Source organism: Physella acuta, unplaced genomic scaffold, assembly GCF_028476545.2.
Source record: "Physella acuta isolate Inbredline_101_S28 unplaced genomic scaffold, ASM2847654v3 ptg000364l, whole genome shotgun sequence".
Classification (NCBI taxonomy): Eukaryota; Metazoa; Mollusca; class Gastropoda; family Physidae; genus Physella; species Physella acuta.
Genome location: NW_026731883.1, coordinates 206864 through 230642, shown reverse-complemented (window position 1 = coordinate 230642; position 23779 = coordinate 206864). Strand labels below are relative to the sequence as shown.

At 36.5% G+C, this 23779-nt stretch overlaps 3 protein-coding genes and 1 long non-coding RNA gene across 4 annotated transcripts; all 4 read left to right on the top strand.

Annotated features, from left to right (window-relative positions):
- The first annotated feature begins 2252 nt into the window (after positions 1–2252).
- On the top strand, positions 2253–6477 carry LOC131941541 (aminoacyl tRNA synthase complex-interacting multifunctional protein 2). Its single transcript, XM_059300823.1, has 4 exons — positions 2253–3232; positions 4488–4682; positions 4813–5047; positions 5900–6477. Exons 1-4 carry the CDS (start codon positions 2678–2680, stop codon positions 6298–6300), a joined length of 1386 nt encoding a protein of 461 aa, XP_059156806.1. The 5' UTR covers positions 2253–2677; the 3' UTR covers positions 6301–6477.
- A 988-nt stretch (positions 6478–7465) lies between these two features.
- LOC131941519 (uncharacterized) lies at positions 7466–10305 on the top strand. Its single transcript, XM_059300791.1, has 2 exons — positions 7466–7636; positions 9315–10305. The coding sequence occupies exon 2, from the start codon at positions 9315–9317 to the stop codon at positions 10281–10283; it is 969 nt and encodes a 322-aa protein (XP_059156774.1). The 5' UTR covers positions 7466–7636; the 3' UTR covers positions 10284–10305.
- Positions 10306–14192: 3887 nt separating this feature from the next.
- On the top strand, positions 14193–18711 carry LOC131941525 (uncharacterized). Its single transcript, XM_059300799.1, has 6 exons — positions 14193–14268; positions 15082–15240; positions 15709–15800; positions 16354–16552; positions 17158–17271; positions 18097–18711. Exons 2-6 carry the CDS (start codon positions 15100–15102, stop codon positions 18151–18153), a joined length of 603 nt encoding a protein of 200 aa, XP_059156782.1. The 5' UTR covers positions 14193–14268; positions 15082–15099; the 3' UTR covers positions 18154–18711.
- Positions 18712–18780: 69 nt separating this feature from the next.
- On the top strand, positions 18781–21579 carry LOC131941527 (uncharacterized). Its single transcript, XR_009386654.1, has 3 exons — positions 18781–19227; positions 19961–20174; positions 20782–21579. It is a non-coding gene; the product is annotated as an uncharacterized LOC131941527 (long non-coding RNA).
- The last annotated feature ends 2200 nt before the right edge of the window (positions 21580–23779 follow it).

The window sequence follows — 23779 nt, the reverse complement described above, 5'->3', positions numbered from 1 at the left end:
TTTTCTAAATGTAATTTGTAAATGGCCGACAACTGAAAGAGCTTGAGAAAAATGTGGCAAAGAAGACAAAGAACAGTGAAGAGAAAAACCAGTGATGAAAATTTTGCAATTGTAACAAATTGTATAGTATCATTTAAGTTCATTTATGTTCAGTGAAGTTTATTTATATTCCATCATTTAAGTTTATGGATTAAACATTAAGAGTTATGAGAAAGTGAATTAAAGTGACCAAACTATTTATCATTAACAGTGTAACGAGTATTTGAATGAAGCTTGACTGCATAACTTCTGCCCAACACCTCAGCTAGTATCTTCTATAAGCTCTAGTCGACTATTTCTGAAGCATATTGTGTGGGTGCAGGAAGAAAGAAGATCCACCAGTTGTGTGGTTGGGGTTTTCGTGGTTATATGAATGTGTCTATTTGTATACCGTAATGTATACTGTAATACACATCCAGTCCGGGGATCGTACTGTGTTATCATCTTGTTTAAATTCGTAGCCTGGCACAGTTTGGAATCAACACAAGTATAATTCAAGATACTCTATAATGTTTCTTTATTCACACAAATCAATCTCCTACTCCTACCCTAGCTACATCCTAATTTCTAGTTCTACTATGTACTACTTCTATCTAACTGCACCCTAACTCTTCATATCTCCAACCGTTCTCTATCGCTACCTATCACAGACTGCTGACCCACATCTGACCGTCTCACGTGACCGGTCATCTCCTGTATTTCTATTTGTCTACCTAACTACGCTACGCTATGCTCTGTTTCTGCTATCTTCTACTTGACCTATCTGACGTAAACTTGCGTCATCACATATATGCACTTATAAAATTATTTTTATTTCTTAATATTCTCTTTTATTATGTTTTTACACAACATTTTGTCATCATTAATAACTTCATTTCTCCTATAAAAAAACATGTAAAAAAATCAACAGGAGTGGCATTTCATTAGCCTGGATGGGATAAATGGCATTGCAATTTATTTTAATGGGGACAATTGTTTTGAAATAATAGCAAAATGAAGCAAGGTTACAGAACAAATCGTATAAGTATCTTGAGTTCATCATTCCTTTTTGTTTCCTTTGCTGAGCATAGGGCCTCTTTCAAAGCTTTCCACTCTCCTGCCACTTTCTTCAGCTGTTCCCAATTTGAAGTGAACTGCACTGGTAACAGTTTTTTAAAACAATCACATCATACATTATTATTCTGTACTTTATCCTCACATATACACATATGTAACAATAAAGTTAAAAAGGGTGAATCAAATTTTTCGTCTGCACCATGATAAAACCTTAAATTAAATATAACGCTAAGCTTTTTGTCCTTGTTCATTTGTTGTATAAATTCTGTTAATCAAGAGTTGTGTACCCTTAGTGGTTACCTCCTGAGAGAATGATGACAAAAAAAAGACCCCCCCCCCTCTACACTAGTTCTATCAGAAAAATTGCACCATAAACCTGCACAGCAAGGTAGGCTACTTTTACATGATGGACGGGTACAACGTATTGATAAATGTGAACAGTTGGCTATTACAAGTTATCAACCTTAATTCTTATTCTTTGTGCTTAGAACCTTTACGGTAACACCGAGAAAACGAGACTGTATGTGTTGATGAGAGGTGAGCGAGTGTATGTGACCTACATATCGACTTGAGCTCCCAGTGTTTGTAATCAGTTTCCAATTTTATCTTGCTCACGACGTTAGTGGGTTTTTTTCCACGACCTCCTCGCAGGGTCGCGGGACCCGAGGCTGAAAATTATCAAGTGCCTTCGTGGTTATCATCAGAACAATTTACATTTTTAGACATTCGTATAAGAAATCATACGGGCCCTAAAGTTTGGGGGCCACTTGGCTGTAGGACCGGCAGTCCCCTATTTACTCCACCATCATCTCCTAGCTGCCGTTGGTTGTCTGTAAACTTAGCATTTCCACTCCACAAAACTTCACACCTACTCACTCCCTCCCCTGAAGCGCCCCGCCCCTCCTCCCAAGTTTATCTTAGTTTGATCGTGTTTGACCGCCTTGAAATAAAAGATACCCACGTAAACCAACTCTCCCGCCGCGTGGTGTTTTTTTTTCTTTTGGTGAATGCCGGGAAATGTTCTAATGCTTGTGGCGGAAATTTGTAAAGGCAGCGGTGCAGCCGGCTCACATGCCCACTGATTCGCTCCCCTTTACCGCGCGTAATATGACGTATGAAGTTTGCGTTTCACCGCATTCTTTGTTGTCATTTTTTCCCCTCTCCCACCTACAACGGTAGAGAGGTAACCCAATAACGCTTTACGATAGAGGTGTGTCTTCACATCAGACTAACTCATGTTGCACGTGATAGAATTATATTCATACTTTGGATATAACACAAAAGTACTTTCAACAGTGGAAATAACGATATTCATAGACTATACAAGTGAGATGTAACGCGCTGTGGATATAATGTGCTATCAGAATTAAGCACAAAAGGACAGGCTGTCTGCTTGTTTATTGCGGCGTTATTATTCTGTGTGAGCACCTATACTGGACGTACACAGAAGATGTGTAGTTTCCTAACCAATCTTCTATTTGTATACACTGTGTTCGAGAGGAGAGTCTGTGCCCTTTCTTGTGGGTGGATCTAGCTTGTGTTTTTTTTTCTATCGACTGTCATCTCATTTGTTTGTGTAAACATGGGGAACGTTGTTTCTAGGTGTGCCCAGAACCTGAGAAACGCCTTAAAGACTTGTTCTAAAAAACGGCCAGAAGAAGAGGCAATGCTGTCAACGTTTGACAGCGAGCCGCTGGAGAAGTGTCAGGAGTCCGTGTTTGACCAGCCGGATAAAAGGACGAGCAGAAGCGAGAGCCAGTCCTCGCTGGTCAGGCTGGAGGAGAAGATCGAGCCCGTCGATTGTAAGATCGCCTTCACGGACCTGACGGTCAGTAGGGCCGCGGGCACGCCCGGCCACACAGCTGGGCGCGCCGGATATCGGAAGTTGCAGTGTTCCGACTCTGACGACACGGAGGCGAGCGATGCCGCGGGTAGACGGTTTGTTGACCGGGCGTCTCAGACCAACATGGACCCAGCCGACCCTGCCAGTCTGGAGCCGACCGTCTTCAGCAAAGAGTATATTGTAAAAACATACAGGATTAAGAACGCCACACCGTCCCCAGCAACACAGCCTAAATTCCCACCTGCAAACCATTCTAGCAGCTTGCCGCAATCGTTGGTAGTAGAGCAGGCCAAGGTACGACTCACTATACACACTTGCCGTGTACTATGGTAGCTGACAGCTATCTGATGTAATTGTCTCCCTTTATGTGTAAGCCTCTAGATGCGTACCCCGAATATTTTTAGATTTTTTTTTTCCCATTGATATATCCTATATAACTAATAACAGTGAGAGATAGACTTCAGTTAAAATTCAGATAATGTTTTCTGCTCAATAAATTTTTATTTGTAGGTTACAATTGTTGTACTTAAACATTTATTTAATTCCTGTAAAGTTGGAGTTTTTAATAAATCAGATTTAAGCAAATGCAATGCATATAACTTAATGGAAATGTAATATTTAAATGGTCTGTGTTTAAAAAAAAAGTAAATTAATGAAAGGCTTTGTCCTATCTAGCCTAGCTGCAAACATTCCTCTAATTAAAACTTGATACAATGCTCCTGTTGTAACCCACCCTTACCTGTGGGTGTACAGTGTTCAATTGTTGCTAGTACAACCTGATGGTTTATAATTTTTATTTGGTTTCTCTTGTTTTCAGTAATTAGTATTTTGTTATTGTAACACTTCCACTTATTAAATTACTGAAATAAAAACAGCAATGTTCAATTTCTTTTAAGTTGTTTCTCTCACTCTCTCCTTTCCTCCCCTTATAAAATATCTTCCTGTGCTGATTGAAGGCATCTGGTGTATCTAATGGGTGTGTGTGGGGGGGGGGGGATGTTGATAAATACCTTTGGCTTCTTCTCCAGGTGCACCTTATCATGTAACTTCTTTTTTAAAAGTAAAGGCATTAATCTCTTGGGTGTAAACTTTTTTCTTCTTGTTTTAGTCAGTGCAGGTAAATAACAAATTCTGTAATGGATTGAATTCCTGGCTGAATTTAAAGTATCTTTCTACATTTTTTCACAATTATGACGCACATACTATATATTTAGCCTTTTTGTTGTAATCATTTGTAAGCTTTTTGTTTCTCATGTAAATACTTTATCATAGAATGGTGCTTTTAACAGTGCTTACTTATCTTTGGAACCTATTTTGATCTAATACACACATTATCTATCTAAAGTTACACCCAACTCTGATGTAAATACTATAGTTAGCCTTCTTGTTGTTATAAGCTGTAAGCTTTTTGCTTCTCATGTACACATGCTTTATCATAGAAATGTGTTACTAATGATCTTTAAAATTATCATATTTGCAACCTTTTTTTATCTAAAATTTTCCTTCTCTTAATCCATATATTTTAATCCGTGTACTTCCCTGGTTCTAGGAAACAGACCCATCCCACAATACTCCATTAGCTAATCTAGAGAGGCGTCAGGACGATGTTTTGAAGAGATTAGAGCAGCTGCAGCAATCTGTAACTCAACTGTCTAGGCAGTACAATGTGTCTGAGACCACTTTATCTTCTCATGTTTCCACATGCTGTTCCAGTGCTCCAAAGTGCCAGCCTAACCAGTCTCTGGTAAATATTCTCACTGTTTTCATTACACATATATACAAGTCAAAAAAATATAGATTGAGCTATAAGATTATAAGTATTAAAAAAATCCTTGTTTTATGTTAAAAAAATTCCTTATGTTTATCTGGAACAGGCAAAAAGTGGCAGTGCCCTTGACCTAGTTATAAGTGTAGATCCAGCCAGTATCCCCCTGTCATTGATTGCACTGTGTGAGAGCCTATCAAAACAGTACACCGTCTTCAAGTCGACCTACATCCACTCCAGTGTTTCTAACTCTGTGCCAGAGAAGCTGCAAACTTTGTTGACTTCCAATGGAACCATTAAGAGGGGGGATAGCCAGATTGCCATTTCTCTGGTGTGGAAGAAAGGTAATGGAGGCTGATGTTTGGTTCAGTTTGTTTATTATTAGCCAGTTGTGCACAGGGTGTAGAGATAAAAGACGGATGATTATTTTTTAAGAAAAAGTGTTGGGTTGTGGCTCAACTTATAATCGAATCATTGTTGTTTAAATTAAGTTTCCCTAACTTCCATAACAAATAGGGGCCTGATTGTATTGTTTTTATCTTTAGTTTATTATTTATACATTCTAATAATCTTTTACTAAAAAAAAACAATTTATTTTAAAATTGTTTAAACCGTTAAATTAGTCATCTAATTTTAATTTAAATTATATTTTTTGTAACAAAAAAGGGGAGATAACAAGATCTATCAGTAGCGATATTGTGTTACAGACAATCCAGTGAGCTAAATTGACTGATGTTTTCATACCTGAGAACCAACCAAGGGGCAGATCATTTTTGGGTTTAAAAGCAATTCTATTTAGCTTTGGGAGTGTTGGCTTAAACTCTAATATCTAAATACTAAAAAAAAAAAAATAAGAATTTAAACTTTCATGTACATTAATTTGTATGATATACAAATACTTATCCATCTTGAGTTATTATAAAATTTCATGGCTACTTCCCTTATTTAAGCATTCTTCACAATTTTATTTGAACATTTTTACCTTTTATAGTCAAAACGAACAAAAAGAAAGCAATTAGTTAACAAAAACAAACTTGGTATCCAGAAACATTAATAAATAAAACATTATTCATTAGAACCTATTGAATGTTAGTTAAAATAGAGGTGTGTTGCGAATTCAGAAAATGAAAACAATAAGGGTGGCTTGTTTCATCTTCTACTAATCCGATGGTTTATCTAAACTTTTATTTCAACAGTTTCCAATGGCCCAGAGCTGATGGTAGATCCAACTAGGCAGACAGTAATTCAAGGCGAGGCCAACGTGGCCAGATACCTGGCCCGCCTCCTGTACCCTGACTGGGATGACACAAACATCTTCACCACCCAGGTCGACGACCTCCTCGACACCGCTCAGCTCCAGATCCTTGAGGGCAACTCCAAGGAGAAGGCTGCGGCTGTCAGAACTTTGAATTCCGCGCTGGGCAAGCGTGACTGGCTGCTGGGCAGTGAGCCGAGCCTGGCTGATGTGTTCTGCTGGTCAGCGCTGCATCAGACCTCCCAAGTGGCTGGTAGCCCTAACAATGTAAAAAAATGGCTGAAGCAATGCCAGAATCACCCGAGCTTTGAATGTGTGGCTGGATTAGTAGCTGAAGTATAGCTGTCCTGGATGTGAAGTGTGTGTGTGGCCCCTAAAATTTCACACTGTGATAACTACACCATGTCTGAAGAATAAATGTGTTAATATTTTAAGCCTGCTTGTACTCTTATTAATGATTGTTGTTGATGATTATTAATTTTGTTGATTCATGAATTAAAAGACTGACTTCTGTTCCAAGAGTGATTTTACTCAAATAATAATTTGATCTTTGTTAATGGTAATCTAAATGAGTTAATGAAAAACACTGTTGTTGGATAAACTTAAGTTACCAAGATGATTGTGTTAATAAACTGAACAAAGAATATTACTGATTGGTGGGAAGAACAAATCATATATTTTTGTAATTGTTTGGGGTTTTGAGTAGCCCTACATCTAAAAGTGATTCAATATCATTTTTAAATACAAGAAACTTAAACAAGCAGAAAATAAAAGGATTTATAAAAAAAATAAACCGGGAGTGATCTCCCCTAAACTATCTCGAATATTCTCATTTAACACTACGTGGGATGGCAACTCTGGATATAGACATGATTTTTAATTACTTAAACTTTTTAAAATAGAATAGAATCTCGTAGAAAAAAAGAATTGTGCACCAAGCGAATGCCAAACAAAATGTGTGGAATATTATTAGTACTTAATAAATTTACATGCTTTTTTGAGAAATCGGAAATATCGTAAATTACTACTTCCGGTCAACGGAAATTACTCAAAATTCGAAAGAAGGCAGAAAATTAAATCTTTTACTTACGTGTGAAATTTTATTTATCTAACTGAAATAGTACTCAAGTTATAGGCTTTTGAAAAATTCAAAGTAGAAAAAGTTACACTTCCGGTTATCGGAAATTGCTCAAAAGTTGATACGGATCTACAAATTTGATATAATAGTTATATATGGAATTTCATCAACATAGCTGTAACGGTACTCAAGTTATCGTGTTTACAGACACACATACGGATAAGATTGCAAAACTATTTTTCCGACTCAGGGAAATGTAAAACGTCGAGATTTGCAAACATCTCGATTTCTTTTGCACGATTACACGACTTTCTCTATACTTCGCATATACGAGAAAGTAAATATGGTTCGAAAATGTTGCTAATAGTAATACCACATTACATAATTTACGCACCTTAAGGGTATTCCCCAAACGTGGATGCACGCTGCTCTAAACAAAGCGCACCAAAATGGAAGCCATGACTTTTAGTGTGGGTTGTCAAACACCAAGGTTTACCCTCTCATAACAGGCCGTTCTGACATTTTCCATCCAGTTTTGAAACATCAAATATATTATTATGGCTCTTTACCTGGCTTCAATGGGGTGGTGGTAGAAACAAGGTAGGCTATTTCTACACTTCAAAGGCGTTGTGCTAACTAATCTATAAATAACGTTCTATGACTACTTCAGTTTCTTGGCAGGATGTGCGGTATCGCATCGAGTTGTTTGCTGTCGGTATCGCTGTTAACTACAAAGTGGTGATTAAATGTATCTTAGCGATATTAGATAAAGTATACCCTGTAGAAGAAATTGGAAAATTCAAATAATTTGACAAGCACTGCCAGCAAATTTAGAGGTGTCAACGTCTATAAGCCTTGTCGGCAAATATGGAAGTTAAAAATAACGTCGATATGCGCTACCTTCAAACATAGATAAGATAAGAACTTTGAATATAAAGTTGATATGCGCTACCGGCAAATATAGGAGTATAGAAATAACGTCGCTATAACGATCTTGAAGATTTAGAGTACCAAGAACAACTTGAATAGACACAAAAAATCCCATTCGTAGGTCATCAACCTCAGTTAAAATGTCAGTAATTAAATAGGGGGCAAGGGGAATGGGTGGTTTAATAAGGTTCTGCGTGGATGGAGATATTTTTTGCCTAACAAACAAGTTAAATATGTGTGGCCCTCGCACATAAGAGAGAACACACAACTGGGATATATATATATATATATATATATATATATATATATATATATATATATATATATATATATATATATATATATATATATATATATATATATATATATATATATATGTGTGTGTGTGTGTGTGTCGCATTGTACAGTTTTTAAGTCTTAACATACTAGCCCCAATAGGTAACTTCCATTAATAAGATAGATTGCAACTATTACCTTAAATGTCAACTCAAAGGTCAGTGTACACATTAAATGCATAACTAAAGGGGGAGGGAGACATTTTTTTTATTTACAAAGCCCGTTTGGAAGGCTTTGGGGGAGGTGAGGGTTAAGCTTGAGTGAGGCGCTTGGTTAAACATTTTTCATGGAGCTTGCCACTATTATGTCACCAGCATCATTATAGCAGCTAGCCACTTTATGGGGCAGCGTTATCATAGTTCTGACCACACAATTACTATATATGCCAAAGTAAAAAAAATAGACGAACTTTTTTTCTGCCTTTCTGGGTCTAAAATGGCAGTGTTTCAAATTAAGGGATTATATCAAAGCAGAGAGAAAACATTATCAAACCACTCTCCCACCCCTACAACCTTTCAGAAACAAAAAAAAATCAATCCTTCTATTAAATAACAAATACAGAAGCCTCTACATCAGCCCCTTGGGACAATAAACTACAAAAAGTTTGTTTGAAGCGGGTGTATGAAATAAATAAATACCACTGTTCCCTTTTACGCAATATATTACAATAGTGAATCGCACGGTTCCAACATGTCTTGGGCGAATGAAACAATTTGAGAGATTAAAACATAATACTCGAGTGGCAATTTGGGGGCCCAGAAAAAATGGGGAGGCGGTGGGGGCAACCTGCTGTTATATGGTTACAACACCCACCCCCTTATTTGTATGTGTTTTATTAAAAGAAAATTACAAAGTTTAGGGATAGCAACTGAAACGGAAATATACATATATGATCTTTTTTTAAAATCATCAGCATGACGTATAGTTTTAAAAACTATGATGTCTGTTTTATAACATATTCAGTTGTTCCACAGGCATCAACATCCCTTTATCAAAATACGACCTTTTTCAGATGCCGCGAAAAGAGCAGCGCTATGTGATCGCTGATGACTCTGACGAGGAGACACAAAACCCTCTCTACATCCCGGTCTGTCGCTCCTGGCAGAAAAGCCAGTGTAAGAAACTCAATCTTCCTTTTGTCAGAACCGTGCAAATAGAAACGCCCAAAGGCCCACAACGGCTGAGAGATTTAGTCCCTTTCCAAGCCTACCCTGAATACGGCGACGGTAACTGCCTGTTTCGCTGCCTCTCGCGGGCAGTCACGGGGTCTTCGTGTTACCACGAGGAGCTTCGCGAGCTCATCGTCCGGCACATCTGCAGGAACGCCAAGAAGCTTTCAGTTCTTTTACCGGAGTCTTTTCAAGACAATCCCAAAACGTACATCGCTGATTGTGGGATGAGGTACAGAGGGACGTGGGGGTCCGATGTGGAAATCATGGCGGCCGCACACCTCCTCAAGACGAAAATCTTCGTCTACACTAAGCATGGGGAGACTTGGCAGTGGGCGGAACACAACCTTGACCTTACCTCCCCTGAAAGCAAGACATACACAGAATCCATTTATTTAATGCACACGCGTCAAGTACATTACGACCTTGTCGCGGAAATGAAATCCAGATATCCGTCTGATGAAGAAACCGAGGGCGATCCCAGCCAGGTATGCCAGACCAGTACATGCAAACCGAAATTCATGTCCGAGGAATGTCCTCAGAAGAGCACGGATAGACGAAACATGTGCAAGATGTCCCGATCCGCCGCCAAAGAAGAAGATCCCTGCCGGTCTACGAATCGGGACTGTGATCATTCGGTGGTCAAGTACTCCACTATGCACGAAAATGGCATGGTCCGAAAGACAGCTAGGCGGCAGAGATTCGAGTGCACTAAAAGAAAGATAAAAAACAGGTCATCTAGTCGCCCACTGAAACGAAAAGGCCCGAAAGCTACTCACCAACCGAAAAGAAAATGCACGAAAAGACGCTAACATAAAAATTAAACACAAATTTACATCTTTTTAAAACTGTGTTGTTTTCATATTACAGATTAGCAGTACAGTACTTTGTGTCATTTTTCATCTGTCCACAGTCACGCAAAGTTCTTCATGACGCCTTGCTACAGATTTAAAACACGAGAAGTTAAACGATTACCTTAACCTTAATCTTGGTGTCATGAATTAAAAACTTTAATCTTTATCTCAAAGATTGGTCTTTTGATAAATGAAGTCACATTCAAAATGTATTCAGGTCCCCACACGTCATTTATTTTAGAACTCAGGTGAACTTTCCCCGTGTATATATATATATATATATATATATATATATATATATATATATATATATATATATATATATATATAATGGGCTGATTCATTTGTCTGAATCCATGTCATTATCTTGGTTGACTCGTTCGACATTGTTTTCAGTGAACTAATTTAAGTCACATGTTATTTAATTCACATATAACGTGATACATAAGTTCTCTTCCATTAGCTAATTAGAGCACACTTGCGAGCACCACTGATTGGGAAGATTAAGAACAGCTAGTGAGCTACTTCTTCAGCTCTCAATAATATGAACTTTGTAAAAGTTGTATAAACTTGTATGCGCCTTCTCAATTACTTGGCATACTAATATGAATCACTTGGCATCTTGAGTTACATTCCTTAGAGATCAAAGGTTTAGAAACAAGAGCTTTCTTAGGATTAGACAAATTAGTCTGACATAGCTATGGCGTGGCGGCACTTTTGGTCCATGTCATATTGCATACAGAATGCTATACCAACACGAGCCAAGCAATACTTTGCTCACATTGTAACCACAGCTAGAATAATCAGAGCGCCATCGCACCGTTACCTATATCGGAAATTGGCCAGAATATTCCGGCCGATGCGCACATTAGCCGGCGAGGGTGTGCTTTAGCCGCATTATAGGCTTTGGCCGTTATATATATATATATATATATATATATATATATATATATATATATATATATATATATATATATATATATATATATATATATATATACACATACATACATACATATATACCAGGGGTTCCCAACCCCGTGCCCACGGCGCCCGCCGAACGATTCGTATGTGCCCGCCTCTCACTATTCGACAGACAGAAATTTTTTATAAATATTATCGAAAGTTTGAGGGGAGGGGGTGGGGGTGCAAATCGAAAGTTAGAGGGGGGGGGGGGGGTGCAAATCGAAAGTTTTGTCCCCGGGTGATGGGAAGGGTCGCTACGCCTCTGGAAGGAGTTTGTCCATTTAAAATAGGTGGTGCCCGCCACCCTACCGATATTTTAGAATGTGCTCTAGAGTAAAAAAAGGTTGGGAACCCCTGATATATACAATGAGACCTCCGCCCCCCATCGTAGTCTAATTCCTACGTAGGCAACTGGATGTTATGATGGTAATGAGTTATCTCACACTGTACAGAAAATTACTTATTGATTAACATTTTGAAAAATAGAATAATCATTACCGATGTACAGCCCGTCAGAACAAAATCTATCGACGGTCTAAATCAGGAGTCTCCAAACTTTCAGCCCGAGTGCCGCATTACCTATCAAATATCAATTAGAGGGCCACAGTTTTTTTCAGGCATCTCTTCGGGGTGGCAGAGCCCCCCCCCCCCTCCCCCCTCACCAAAGAATTACTGACCCCCCCCCCCCCCTCCCGCGCAACAAAATATAATTGATGTAGAAATATATAAAAATTTCAAGTGTCGCCCCCTCCCCCCCCCCCCACCGGAGAAAAAAGTCTGAAAGAAACCCAGTTGGGGGCCGACAACACACTCGAGGTCCAAGTTTGTTCTCAAATTGTTCTTCACGTATTTCATTATTGAAAATGTTTGTTCACTCAGGTATGTTGTTGCAAAATTTGAAAGGTACTTCGATGCAAATGTTTTAATATTAGAAAATTCTTCCTTGGGCAAAAACCCACCCGCCCTTCTTTGAATTGGTCTCTAAGGAGTTCATTTGCTTGCAGTTCAGTGACCTCCAGCTGCAGTTCATTGGGCAACTGACCACATTTGCTTAAAATGGGTTTTGAAACTGTCTCACTTTTTCTGCCTTTGAATCCAAGTCTGAATACCACTACTGAAACTGCACCTGGAGGTCCTTGATGATCTCGCATGCAAATGACCCAGGGACTTTGCTGTTGCTTCAGCCATGAAGACTTTGCACGGCTGAAAGTGCGACTAGTTGTTGGACTGTACTTGTTCCAAATACATGACGGTCTTAAGGTGCGTGTATAGATCAGAAACGAGATTTCCCTCTCTTGCAGTTTTAGGTTCAGGAAATTTAAATGACTAGTTATGTTTGCAGCAGAGGCCAATTCTATACCCAGTCTTCATCAGACATTAATGGCTGTGGCTTGCCTTAACTTTCCAGGAAGTCCCTATTTTCTTTCTTAACTTAAATACTCTGCTCAGAACTTTCTGAGTCATCTTACTGGTAAATCTTGCGATTCTGTGTTTGTATCTTTCAATATGTCTCTGAACTATCTATGGTTGAGCTCATGTGACCTTACGAATTTCACCATCTTCAACACATGATTCAGTACACTGCTTTTGTCCGCAAATTTAAGCACACAAAGCTTGCTGGTGAATAAATAATACAGTGCAGGAACATTGGTTGTAGAATGTTTTTCTCTTTACACATCTGCTTCACTTGTCCTACCAAGCCTTTCTTTATGGCACTAATGTTCTTTCCTCCATCAACATTTAGGTAACTGAGGTTAGTCCATTCCAAGTAGCAATCAGCAAATGCTTTTTAAAAAAACTCATTGAATATATCCTATCCGGTAACAGTGCTATATATGTTATATAGGGAAGCCAGCTCTTGTGTTATGTTCATGTCTTAATCCACACCTCTAATGAACACAAACAGTTGAGAGGTGGAACAGCTGTCTATGGATTCATCCATTGCAACTCAAAAATTGCGAAACTTGCTTGCATTTTTCGCTATTTGAATCACAATGGTGGTCAACGGTATTTGCACCCAAAGCTATATTTTAAAATTGTTTTGAATTTTCTGGGCAAAGTTCCGCAGCCACCTCCAACACAGATTTTTTTCCGTGGACAAAAAAATCTCCGCGGGCCGGATGAGAGGACCTCGCGGGCCGTAGTTTGGAGACCCCTGGTCTAAATCTTAGGTGCTGTTAATCCATTAGATTGATAAGCAGTGTAGTCACAACGGAGGGAGGGGTCGAAGTATTCGGGCGCATTCACGAAGATTTACCCCCGTAAACTATATACACAATATTCCTTGAACTGCCAGTAAGGAAAACAAAACACCTATCCTTTAAAAAAACATGTAACTTGAATCTGTAAACAACTGTATTATTTATGCCAATCATGTGTTAAATGTCATTAGGGTTTAACTCTGGAAAAAAAAGTATTAAAAATATAAGAATGCGTTGCTGTAAACCAAATATTAAAATATATGATAATCAAAACTTGATAGGGCTGGTTTTTTTTTATTCCTTTAGTATTACTTCTAATTATACGTTTTAAATACAACATCTACTATTTAAAGCAGTACAAAACCAACATAACAGACGAAAATGAACTCTTCTTCAACCGCTCTATGAAATATCAGGTTCAGTCTTGCTAATAACTTTACAGGCTACTTTAATATCAGCAGATCATCAAAGAATAATAACACGGCTCTTTTACAAGTTTATATAACTTTAGAAGCTTGTTACTCTACCTCCAGTCCTAATGTCGCCCCATACAATAAAACATAAATCTCCCCATGGCTGAACAAGTTTATTACTCCACTAATGTCCACAACAGAAGCCGACACTACAACAATCTGTAAGTATCACGTGTTGTTGACGTGGTTCTGATGACCGGATATAGTTGTCTCTGGTTTAGTCTCAGTCGGCCATCTTTGTTCTACGTGAGTAGCATCAAGTTTGAAAGACTGTTTCGTTTCTGGCTTTTATTATGGCTCAAGGTAACTTGTTCAGTTTATTCCTTAATTTTTACTTTCTCGTGTACAAAGCAATTTTCTGTGTAGTCGTATTTCAGGGTGGGTTTTTCTATTTGAAAAAAAATTATTTGTACGCATTTTGCTGTGTGCGCATTTTCTAAGAGCACTTATTTCTGTGTACGCATTTTTATGAGAGCGTGCGATTTTTTTCTGTGTGCGCAAATTTCTATTTATGCACTTTTCTATGTGCGGAGATTTCTATATGGGTTTTTTTTGCGCATTTTGCCGTCGCGCAGTATTCTGAAAACCGCACACCAACACACACACAGACATGCACGCGAGCACCCGCCCACATCCACACCACCTCACACTTATCAACACCCCCAACCACATACATACACCCCCCTCACGCGCACAAGCATGCACACACAGATATATTAGTTTGGTCAGTGAACGTTTGCCTTTGCTAGTTGTAAGCATACTTAATTTCAGGGGCGTAGCGAGGGGGGGGGGGGGGGCGGGGGGGTGCGGACCGCACCGGGTGACACCATTTAGGGGGGTGACACCAAGGCAAAAAATAGCAAAATATATAGAGAAAAACTTGAAGGGGGGGGGGGGTGCAAATCGAAAACTTGAGGGGGGTGCAAATCGAAAACTTGAGGGGGGTGGGGTGCAAATCGAAAGTTTAAGGCAAATCGAAAACTTGAAAAAGTTTGTCCCCGGGAAGGGTCGCTACGCCTCTTGGGGGTGACACCATTAAGTGCCGTACCGGGTGATACCCGACCTCCCTAAGCCACTGCTTAATTTCATTGCGTATTGATAATCTTTTATTTTTAGATCTGTGAACTCCTGAACATGTTGACGTCGCATCATTTGCTGCTTGTGTTTCTGGCGAATAGCGTTTTCGCTGATTGTATTGACACTGAGCAAACCAAGACTTATGAAAACAGCACCTTACTGCACAACTCTAAACGATCTGGAACTGAAAAAACAAATGTAAGAGTTTTAAAATACATCTTTTCTACTTCATAAATAATTCGTATGGTCCGGAGTTGATAATAGATAATATAGGTTGTATTTAGTCCTTAGCTTCAATCCAATATCCAAACATAAAACTTAGTTAGTAGATAGCCAATACTGTTTAAAGGTGAAAATTTTAATTGATCATTAATTTTTAACATTGGAAAAAGCTCACTTGACTTTGATAAAAATTGCCAAAAAAAAAAAAAAAAAAAAAAAAAGAAGAAGAAACAAAAAAATGTGCGTCACTGTAGCATCCATATTTTATATTAATTATGTTATGTTGATAGAGCAATAATGTTTTGAGCAACGAAAGCATACTGATCATTTAACTCCATAATTTGTTATAAAATTTTGTAATTGTTGATATTTCGCTTGTACTAAACCTTAATTCGACTCGCGATGATGAAGAAATTCAAACTAACCTTATCATCATTTACACAGTACATAATCCCTTACTACGGTGAGATTCTCTATTCCATGTATGAAGGGAAAGATATTTTAATTGAAGGATGGGCACATATGCTTTCAAAAAGGTAAGATATGTTAATAATTTGGATCATTGAAACTGTACCAGAAATAAATTTTATCAAAGCTTCTACTTATGCAATATTATAAAAGGTCAGAAAAAAAACCAAACACAAATCACACAACATTTAGACAAGTCACGGATATTATATTGTGAAGATGTTGCACAATTTTAGAGCTTTGGACTGCTAACCTGTAAGCCCTGAGTTCAATCCAATGCTCGACACCATAGGATGTTCTTGGGTAAACCAAGCTGCGATGGGTACCTGACTCACGTTGTGAAAGTTAAGATGGCTGGGTCATAGTTCTGACCACACTATCCCTTCACATCAAGGAAACATGTGAATTCTACTTAACCTACCCCATGGACCATCAGGTTCGAAAGGTTTTATATATATATATATATATATATATATATATATATATATATATATATATATATATATATATATATATATATATATATATTGCAGTGTGATTGCAGAAGCATCCTATGTAATCTACGTATCTACGTAACATAAGTTGAAGGCGCATTACAGGGCATTAATATAATTGACCTAGGTTTATAATAGAGCTGTGCACTAGAGATGACTGTACCCGTGACATACCAATGCAGATGACTGCTCGGCCGAACAAAGGAAAAGTTGACCTGAGTTATAAAGTAGACAGCGTTCAAGGTCCAGGATCTTCGATATCTACAAGTGCTTTTGACAAGAGACCAGATTTCCAGATAAAGTTCAAAATCCAAAATGGAATTAAGGTGATCGTTTAGCTTCTCATTTTTAAAAAAATCCGTAACGACTCATTGCAATTATCATTTGCTGAATTAAATAATTATTATGTGGAGTGACGTTCATGGGTTCTGAGACTGTCATAGAGGTAAGTAAAAGGATCTGGGAGATAGCGCTGATTAACTCGCGTCAATAGAATTAAGATCAAAGAAATATAGCGCCGACATTGATTACATTTAAGTAACTCAGTTTTAGCAAACGTCTGGCGTCTAAAAAGTCAAGATTGGTAACTCATTGCTGAAATCTTTTAAAAATTATTGCGTCACCTCGCAGCAACATGTGGGACGGGTACGCTAGTAAATATTACATGTGTTAGCGCAGAGTGTTGACACCTGATGCAGAAATAAAGCCGATGCTGTGAGGGAGCTTGACATTAATTTAAACAATAACAATGGTCCGATTGCTTAAAAGAGAACAAAGTTTCAGGGCGTAGTTCAATTTTGGGAATGGGTTTTTTGTAACCAATTGTTTTGATGGTGAGAGTGCCATGAGCAGAGTGTGTCTGCTTTGGACATATCATAAAACTGTACTGTTTATTGAAAGAGCGTAAAGTAATTACCTTTGAATTCAACAGATATACATCAATGGTGTTTACCTCACAGATTACGGCGCAGGACGAGTAAATAAGGAAAGCCTCAGATATTTGTCAGTACGAGGAGAAGTTTTTGTTAACTGGATACTATACGGTGTAGGTATTAATGGGAGGCTGGTAGAAAGGTTTTTAATTTTTTTGAGCATTCATGTACATAAGAATGAAAACAATATACGATTTTACTTACACACACATAAAACATTCAATCGCCTTTTATTCACACACACTCTTACACACAGACACACCTAGACACGCACGCACGTACACACACACACACACACATAATATGTATAAATATAAATACAACATCTACAACTAAATCGAAATTTTTATGTCCATACATAAATATATACATACATATGTCTATGTCTATGTTTCTGTCTATCTATATATATAATTCTCTTCTGGGAGCCGTTAGAAAACAAGCTGCAAGCGCGCGCCTTGCAGTCCCCTCTCTTCCTCTCAACCCCAACCCCCCCCCCACCCCCCTCACTTGGTCAGGTGAGTTGTAGTTCACGCTAAATGTTTAGTTTGGTGACGGCTATTAGGGGCAGATAATTCAGTTTGAAACAATTTTAAACTTAGAGGAGGTAACTAAGAGGAGACTGCTTTCACGGGGGGGGGGGGGGGAAATGGGGGTTTAGTGTTTAAAATATTTTCAGTGGCAGCATTGGTACTGTCGAATTCACAAATTATGAATTACTGAAAAGTAGAAAAAACAACAAAATAGCGGCGTATGATACACCGCGGGTCGGCTCGTATATAAATAAATAAATAAATAAATATAAATATAAATATAATATATATATATATATATATATATATATATATATATATATATATATATATATATATATATATATATATATATATATATATATATATATATATATATATGTACATGTACATGTTACTTTGCAGATAAAGAATCCAGTGAGTAACAGTTCATTTTCCACCTTTTGTACGATCACGACTTAAAATATTTTTCGTGTTATTTATCTACAAACTGTGTTAGAACATTAACGTTTCTACCTTTGAATGATCTCTGAAAAGAAATCAGATAATTATATTTTGATCATTTTTACTTTAAGCATGAGAATGCTACCATTGTAGCAGTTATGCAACATATTTAACTACCTACCAGAGGCATAGCCAACTACTACGGCAACCTTTTACGTGCGTGATTTAAAAAAAAAAGTTAATAGCGTCAGAAAAGGTGTAGATGGTGTATTTAAGTTTAGTTAAATTTTTATGCTCTAATATATTATAAATTTGCTTTATATGTCTGTTGGTAGAATGCAGTGGCATTCATCAGATAAAAATCCCCGTGTTATCTAAACATATAAAATGACTATGCATGATTGATTGGCTATTGGAAACTCTAAACATGAGCAGGCAACATTTGCAAAGACCATATTTCAACACAAAGGATTATCATAGAGTAGATCTAGAATGTACTTTTCAATATATGTACTTTTTATAGATATCGAAAAAGCAATACCAACTTGAGACAGGGCAGTAGACGACATTAGTAAAATGGCGTAGGTAAGTGGAGGAGGGGGAGGGGGGGGGGGAACTGGCGGGCATGGCGGCGTTAACGAAAAAAAAACGCCCCCACTTATCTTGGATAATGGAAAGAAGGCGGTTTTTACTTAAGGGTATTTATTTTACCGTTACACAATCATGATAGTAAACTATTAAATAGCCGTTTATTTTCTAAACTCTACTGTGTATACTTCAATACTGCAGTTTCAAATGAATTGTTTAAATTTTTATCTACACATTTTGGCTCCAGGGATGGCCGACCCCCGCCCACCCTAGAACGCCACTTGCCCCTGCCCCCAAATTAAATAGCCTAGATCAACCGAAGTAGAATAAGTGAAATGGAATATATTAAGTATGTTGCTCTTATTGGCCTTAGCCTACATAAACTATGTCAAAAAATTAAAAGCTTTTATTTCCTTCATATTTTGAGGAAAAATCACTTCCCATACGTAGACTAGAAGCTGGAGAAAAGTTCATCGTCCATGGTACACCAACGGCTAGAACACGGTAAGGGGTCGTCCATAAATGACGTCTCTCTCTTAGGGGTGGGGGGGGGTGGGGTTCCGTAATTTTGTGACGATGTGTTATGAGGGGAAGGGGGGGGGGGTTTCAGATGATGCGTCGTCACACTTTTCCATTATAAAAAAGCTATGTGAGAAAACGAATTTTAGAGGTTATTTCGCATTTTAGAAAACTGTTTTAATAAAGTGCAATAGGAATTGATTAAAATACTCTATTTTGACCAAGTTCAGACAAGATTTTGGAAAAATATCGATGTTTTAAGACAAATTCAACTGCAATTTTGAGGGGAGGGGGTTGTAGGCTGAGGTGTGACGTCATTTTAGGGGGGTCTTGCTTTTTGGGACGACTGTGACGGAGGGGAGGGGGGAGGTAAAAATCGTCAAAAAAAGTGTGACTTCATTCATGGATGACCCCTAAGGTATATATATATATATATATATATATATATATATATATATATATATATATATATATATATATATATATATATATATACATATATACATATATATATATATATATATATAGGCCCTATATATATATATATATATATATATATATATATATATATATATATATATATATATATATATATATATATATATATATATATGGGTGTGTGAGAGAAATAGTGTGTGTGTTTGTGTGTATGTGCTGAAGCAAAATAATTAAATGTGCATATTTCAACAACCGCTAATTATGTACAATTTTAATTTAGTTTCACCAATGACCTACAATGTAAGACTGGAAGTAAAATGGATGAAGCTCTCCACTTTGACTGTAGACTTGCATTTGATATCTATGATACCGTTATGCTTACCGAAAGATTTAACGGTGATTGGAGGAACACAATACATTATACGCAAAACTTCCCGTTCAAAGTCAATGTACCGTTTGTGATGACGTGGGAGCTACGTCCTCCTAAACTGGAGGTAATCAGAGACATTTTTGTATTAGAAATATTTTTTTCTCTGTTGCATTTTTAAAAAGGTGGGGTAACTTAGTCATCCCATAGAATTGCAAGTTAAGCGAAATATAAAAAATGAACAATATCAATACTGATTGCGTGTTTTCCAAAAGAGAAGATAATCTAAAAAAGGAAAGATAAAAATTTTCTAAATTGACCCTCAACTTAACTGTAACGGTAAGATAATGTTCGGGCTAGATTTGTGGTAGGGGCTTTTCTTCTTTTTTCTTTAAAAGCCTTGTCGTTCCAAGAACAAACTACAAGAAAATTGTTTAATTATGAAATTTTCTCTCCTAGATGGATTGCTGTCCCCAGCAATCGAGCCTCACTGGCCCCGGAATAACCTTTTAAATGCACTGAAAATAATAAATAAAACAAACTTTGAAAAAATAAAAGCATTGGTCGTTTATGACAACTCTAAAAAATATTTTAGAGAACTGTTGTATTTCAGAAATCCAGCTTGTATTATGTCACTACTGGACTTGCGAATACGGAAAGCGGAATTATGGCTTTCCATGGTAGTTTAAAAGTTTACCTATTCTATTAAATGACTGATTTTAATTTTGTTTTAGGTCACTGTCCACACAGACGAGAATAAAGAGCAAAAGTACACCAAGTTCAACCTAGAGTCTTGCTACAACACACTTTATATTTGGAATGATGTGTCTGTACCTCTTATTCTTATGACTTAAACAATCAACTTACCAATAAAATAACATGGCTTAATGGAAGTCACTTAGTTACTAAAAGAGGGAGAGGTATAAATTCTCGGGGGTGGCTATAACGTAACACATGCATACCAACACATACTTAAACTCACATCAGTACATATACCCATACCCATGCGCATACATAAACCTACACTCATACTTAATTTTTTTTCTTTCTAAAACATTATGATTGATAAACAAATATGCATTTGCTATTTGCTAAAATTTTACTTAAGTATTTTAGTATTTTTTTAACTTAGTTTATAACCAATGGAACTAATTTAAACAATTCCTATTAAAATGTGATGGATGGCATTATGTCTAAATACACGCAAACAAACACTCATACGCCTATGCATGCACATAAATTGTTCAAAACAGTATTACAGTTACAAAAGTAGATTAAAAGTTAAAATAATAAAATAAACACGCCTTTTTCTGGAAAAAAAAAAACCCTGTCCCCAATCAATTTTGTAATTACATAAATAATTCTAAAAACGTCATTTATTGAATTGGTGAGTGATTAGTCTAATTTTAAACAATTGTGCCATTTTTTGACGGATATTTTCATTCAATATTTATTTTTACATATATTTCTTTGTGTTCTTAAGGTTTAAAGAGAATATACTTATATTTAAAATTTGGGATATTGTGATTTTACTTAGTGGAGTTAAAGTATTTTGTCTGAAATAAATTAAATATATAAAAATGTAATATATGTGTTTTTGATTATAATAATAAACACACACACACACACACGTATATATATATATATATATATATATATATATATATATATATATATATATATATATATATATATATATATATGCATATATATAATTTATCTATATATATAAATGAAAATATGTGTGCGTGAATATTCGTTTCTTCGTCTTACTACATCTTTCATCCGATCGCCATGAAACTTTGAATATTTGATGAGAATATTCTTGGGAAGGTTTCTGTGTTAAAAAACTAAAAATATTGGCCATTTAAGTTCCCCCAAAATCGATGTATTACTAAAAGGAATTAGCCAAGCCAAAATTATATTGCAAAGAAGATTACATTGACCGTTTCTCTTTGAACAAAGTATTCCCTGGCATATACAACACTAAATACATTAAAATTTAGGTGTACTGACTGAATCATTGGTCATACCAAGGGCGTGTTCCGGAACTCATCGCAGGGTGTCAGGCATACGACTTTAATCACTAGTCTAATTAGACCAGGGGGGGGGGTTTCTCCAGTGATCCGGAGCAGTGTACTGTTGAGTGCCCCGAATTCCCTCGCGGTCATCTTACCACTTTGGGAGCGTTTATTGGTTAGGGGTATTGCTTATAGCGCCCCGGCATTCGAATTACCGAGAGCGCACATATTGCTCACAATGATTGCCATAGCGTCTACTTTCGTTATAAAGTGCGCACTACACTTGAAACTACGGTGGGATACTAAAATCGATGATTTAATCAATCCGAGGTTTGCAGCACGGCGCCCTTGCAGTAATGTAACCGGTAGCTCCTTTTAAGTACCTTACAGGTTTAATCGGCTATTTATTTTCAATATTCTTCTGAGATGTTTATTTACTATAAGAGTTTCCAGAGATGGAAGTATGTTTACAGCTTCACTGCATTTAAAACGCAAGCAAGTACATGCAAACACAAACGCATAAATAAGAACATACACATGCACGATCAATAGTCTGTGTATAAAAAACGAGAACCATATATATATATATATATATATATATATATATATATATATATATATATATATATATATATATATATATATAATCTTTGTGCGTATGTGAACGTGTTTCTTATATTTATTTAATGTATAATAATCAAAAACATAAATATTACGTTATATTTCAGACAAAATACTTTAATTCCATTTAGTAAAATAATGATTTCCCAAAATTAAATAAAGCACATTCCCTTTAAACCTTAAGAAATATAGATAAAAATAAATATTGAATAAAAAATTCATCAAAATATGTTATGAATATTTAAAATTAGACTAATCACACATCAAATCAATAAACAAAGTTATTATTTTTTAAAATCAATTTTAAACAAGTTTATTTAATAATAAAAAGACCTATTCATATTTTTTTCACATTTAATCTACTTTTCTAACTGTAATACTTTTTTCATCAATTTGTGTGCATGCTTGGGTGTATACGCGCTTGTTTGCGAGTCTATAGACATTTCGATAGGAATTTTAAGTGGTTGAAACTGCTTTAAACTAAGTAAAAAAAAGCTACTAAAATACTTAAACAAAACTTTTAGCAAACAGCAAATTCAGTTTACTATATCAATCAAAAATTAAAAAAGAAAATTTGGGTATGAGTATAAGTGTACCTATGCACTTGGGTATGTGTATCGATGTGAGTTTAGGTATGTGTATGTATGTATGTATGTATGTATGTATGTATGTATGTATGTATGTATGTATGTATGTATGTATGTATGTATGTATGTATGTATGTATGTGTGTGTGTGTGTGTGTGTGTGTATGTATGTATGTATGTATGTATGTATGTATGTATGTATGTATGTATGTATGTATGTATGTATGTATGTATGTATGTATGTATGTATGTATGTATGTATGTATGTATGTATGTATGTATGTATGTATGTGTTGCGTTATAGCCCCCCCCCACTAGAATTTATATTTCTATCTCTTTTGGTAAGAGACTTCCATTAGGTAATGCCATTTTACTGGTAAATTGTTTAAGTCATAAGAATAAGAGGTACAGTCACATCATTCCAAATATAAAGTGTGTTGTAGCAAGACTCTAGGTTGAACTTGGTGTACTTTTGCTCTTTATTCTCGTTTGTGTGGACAGTGA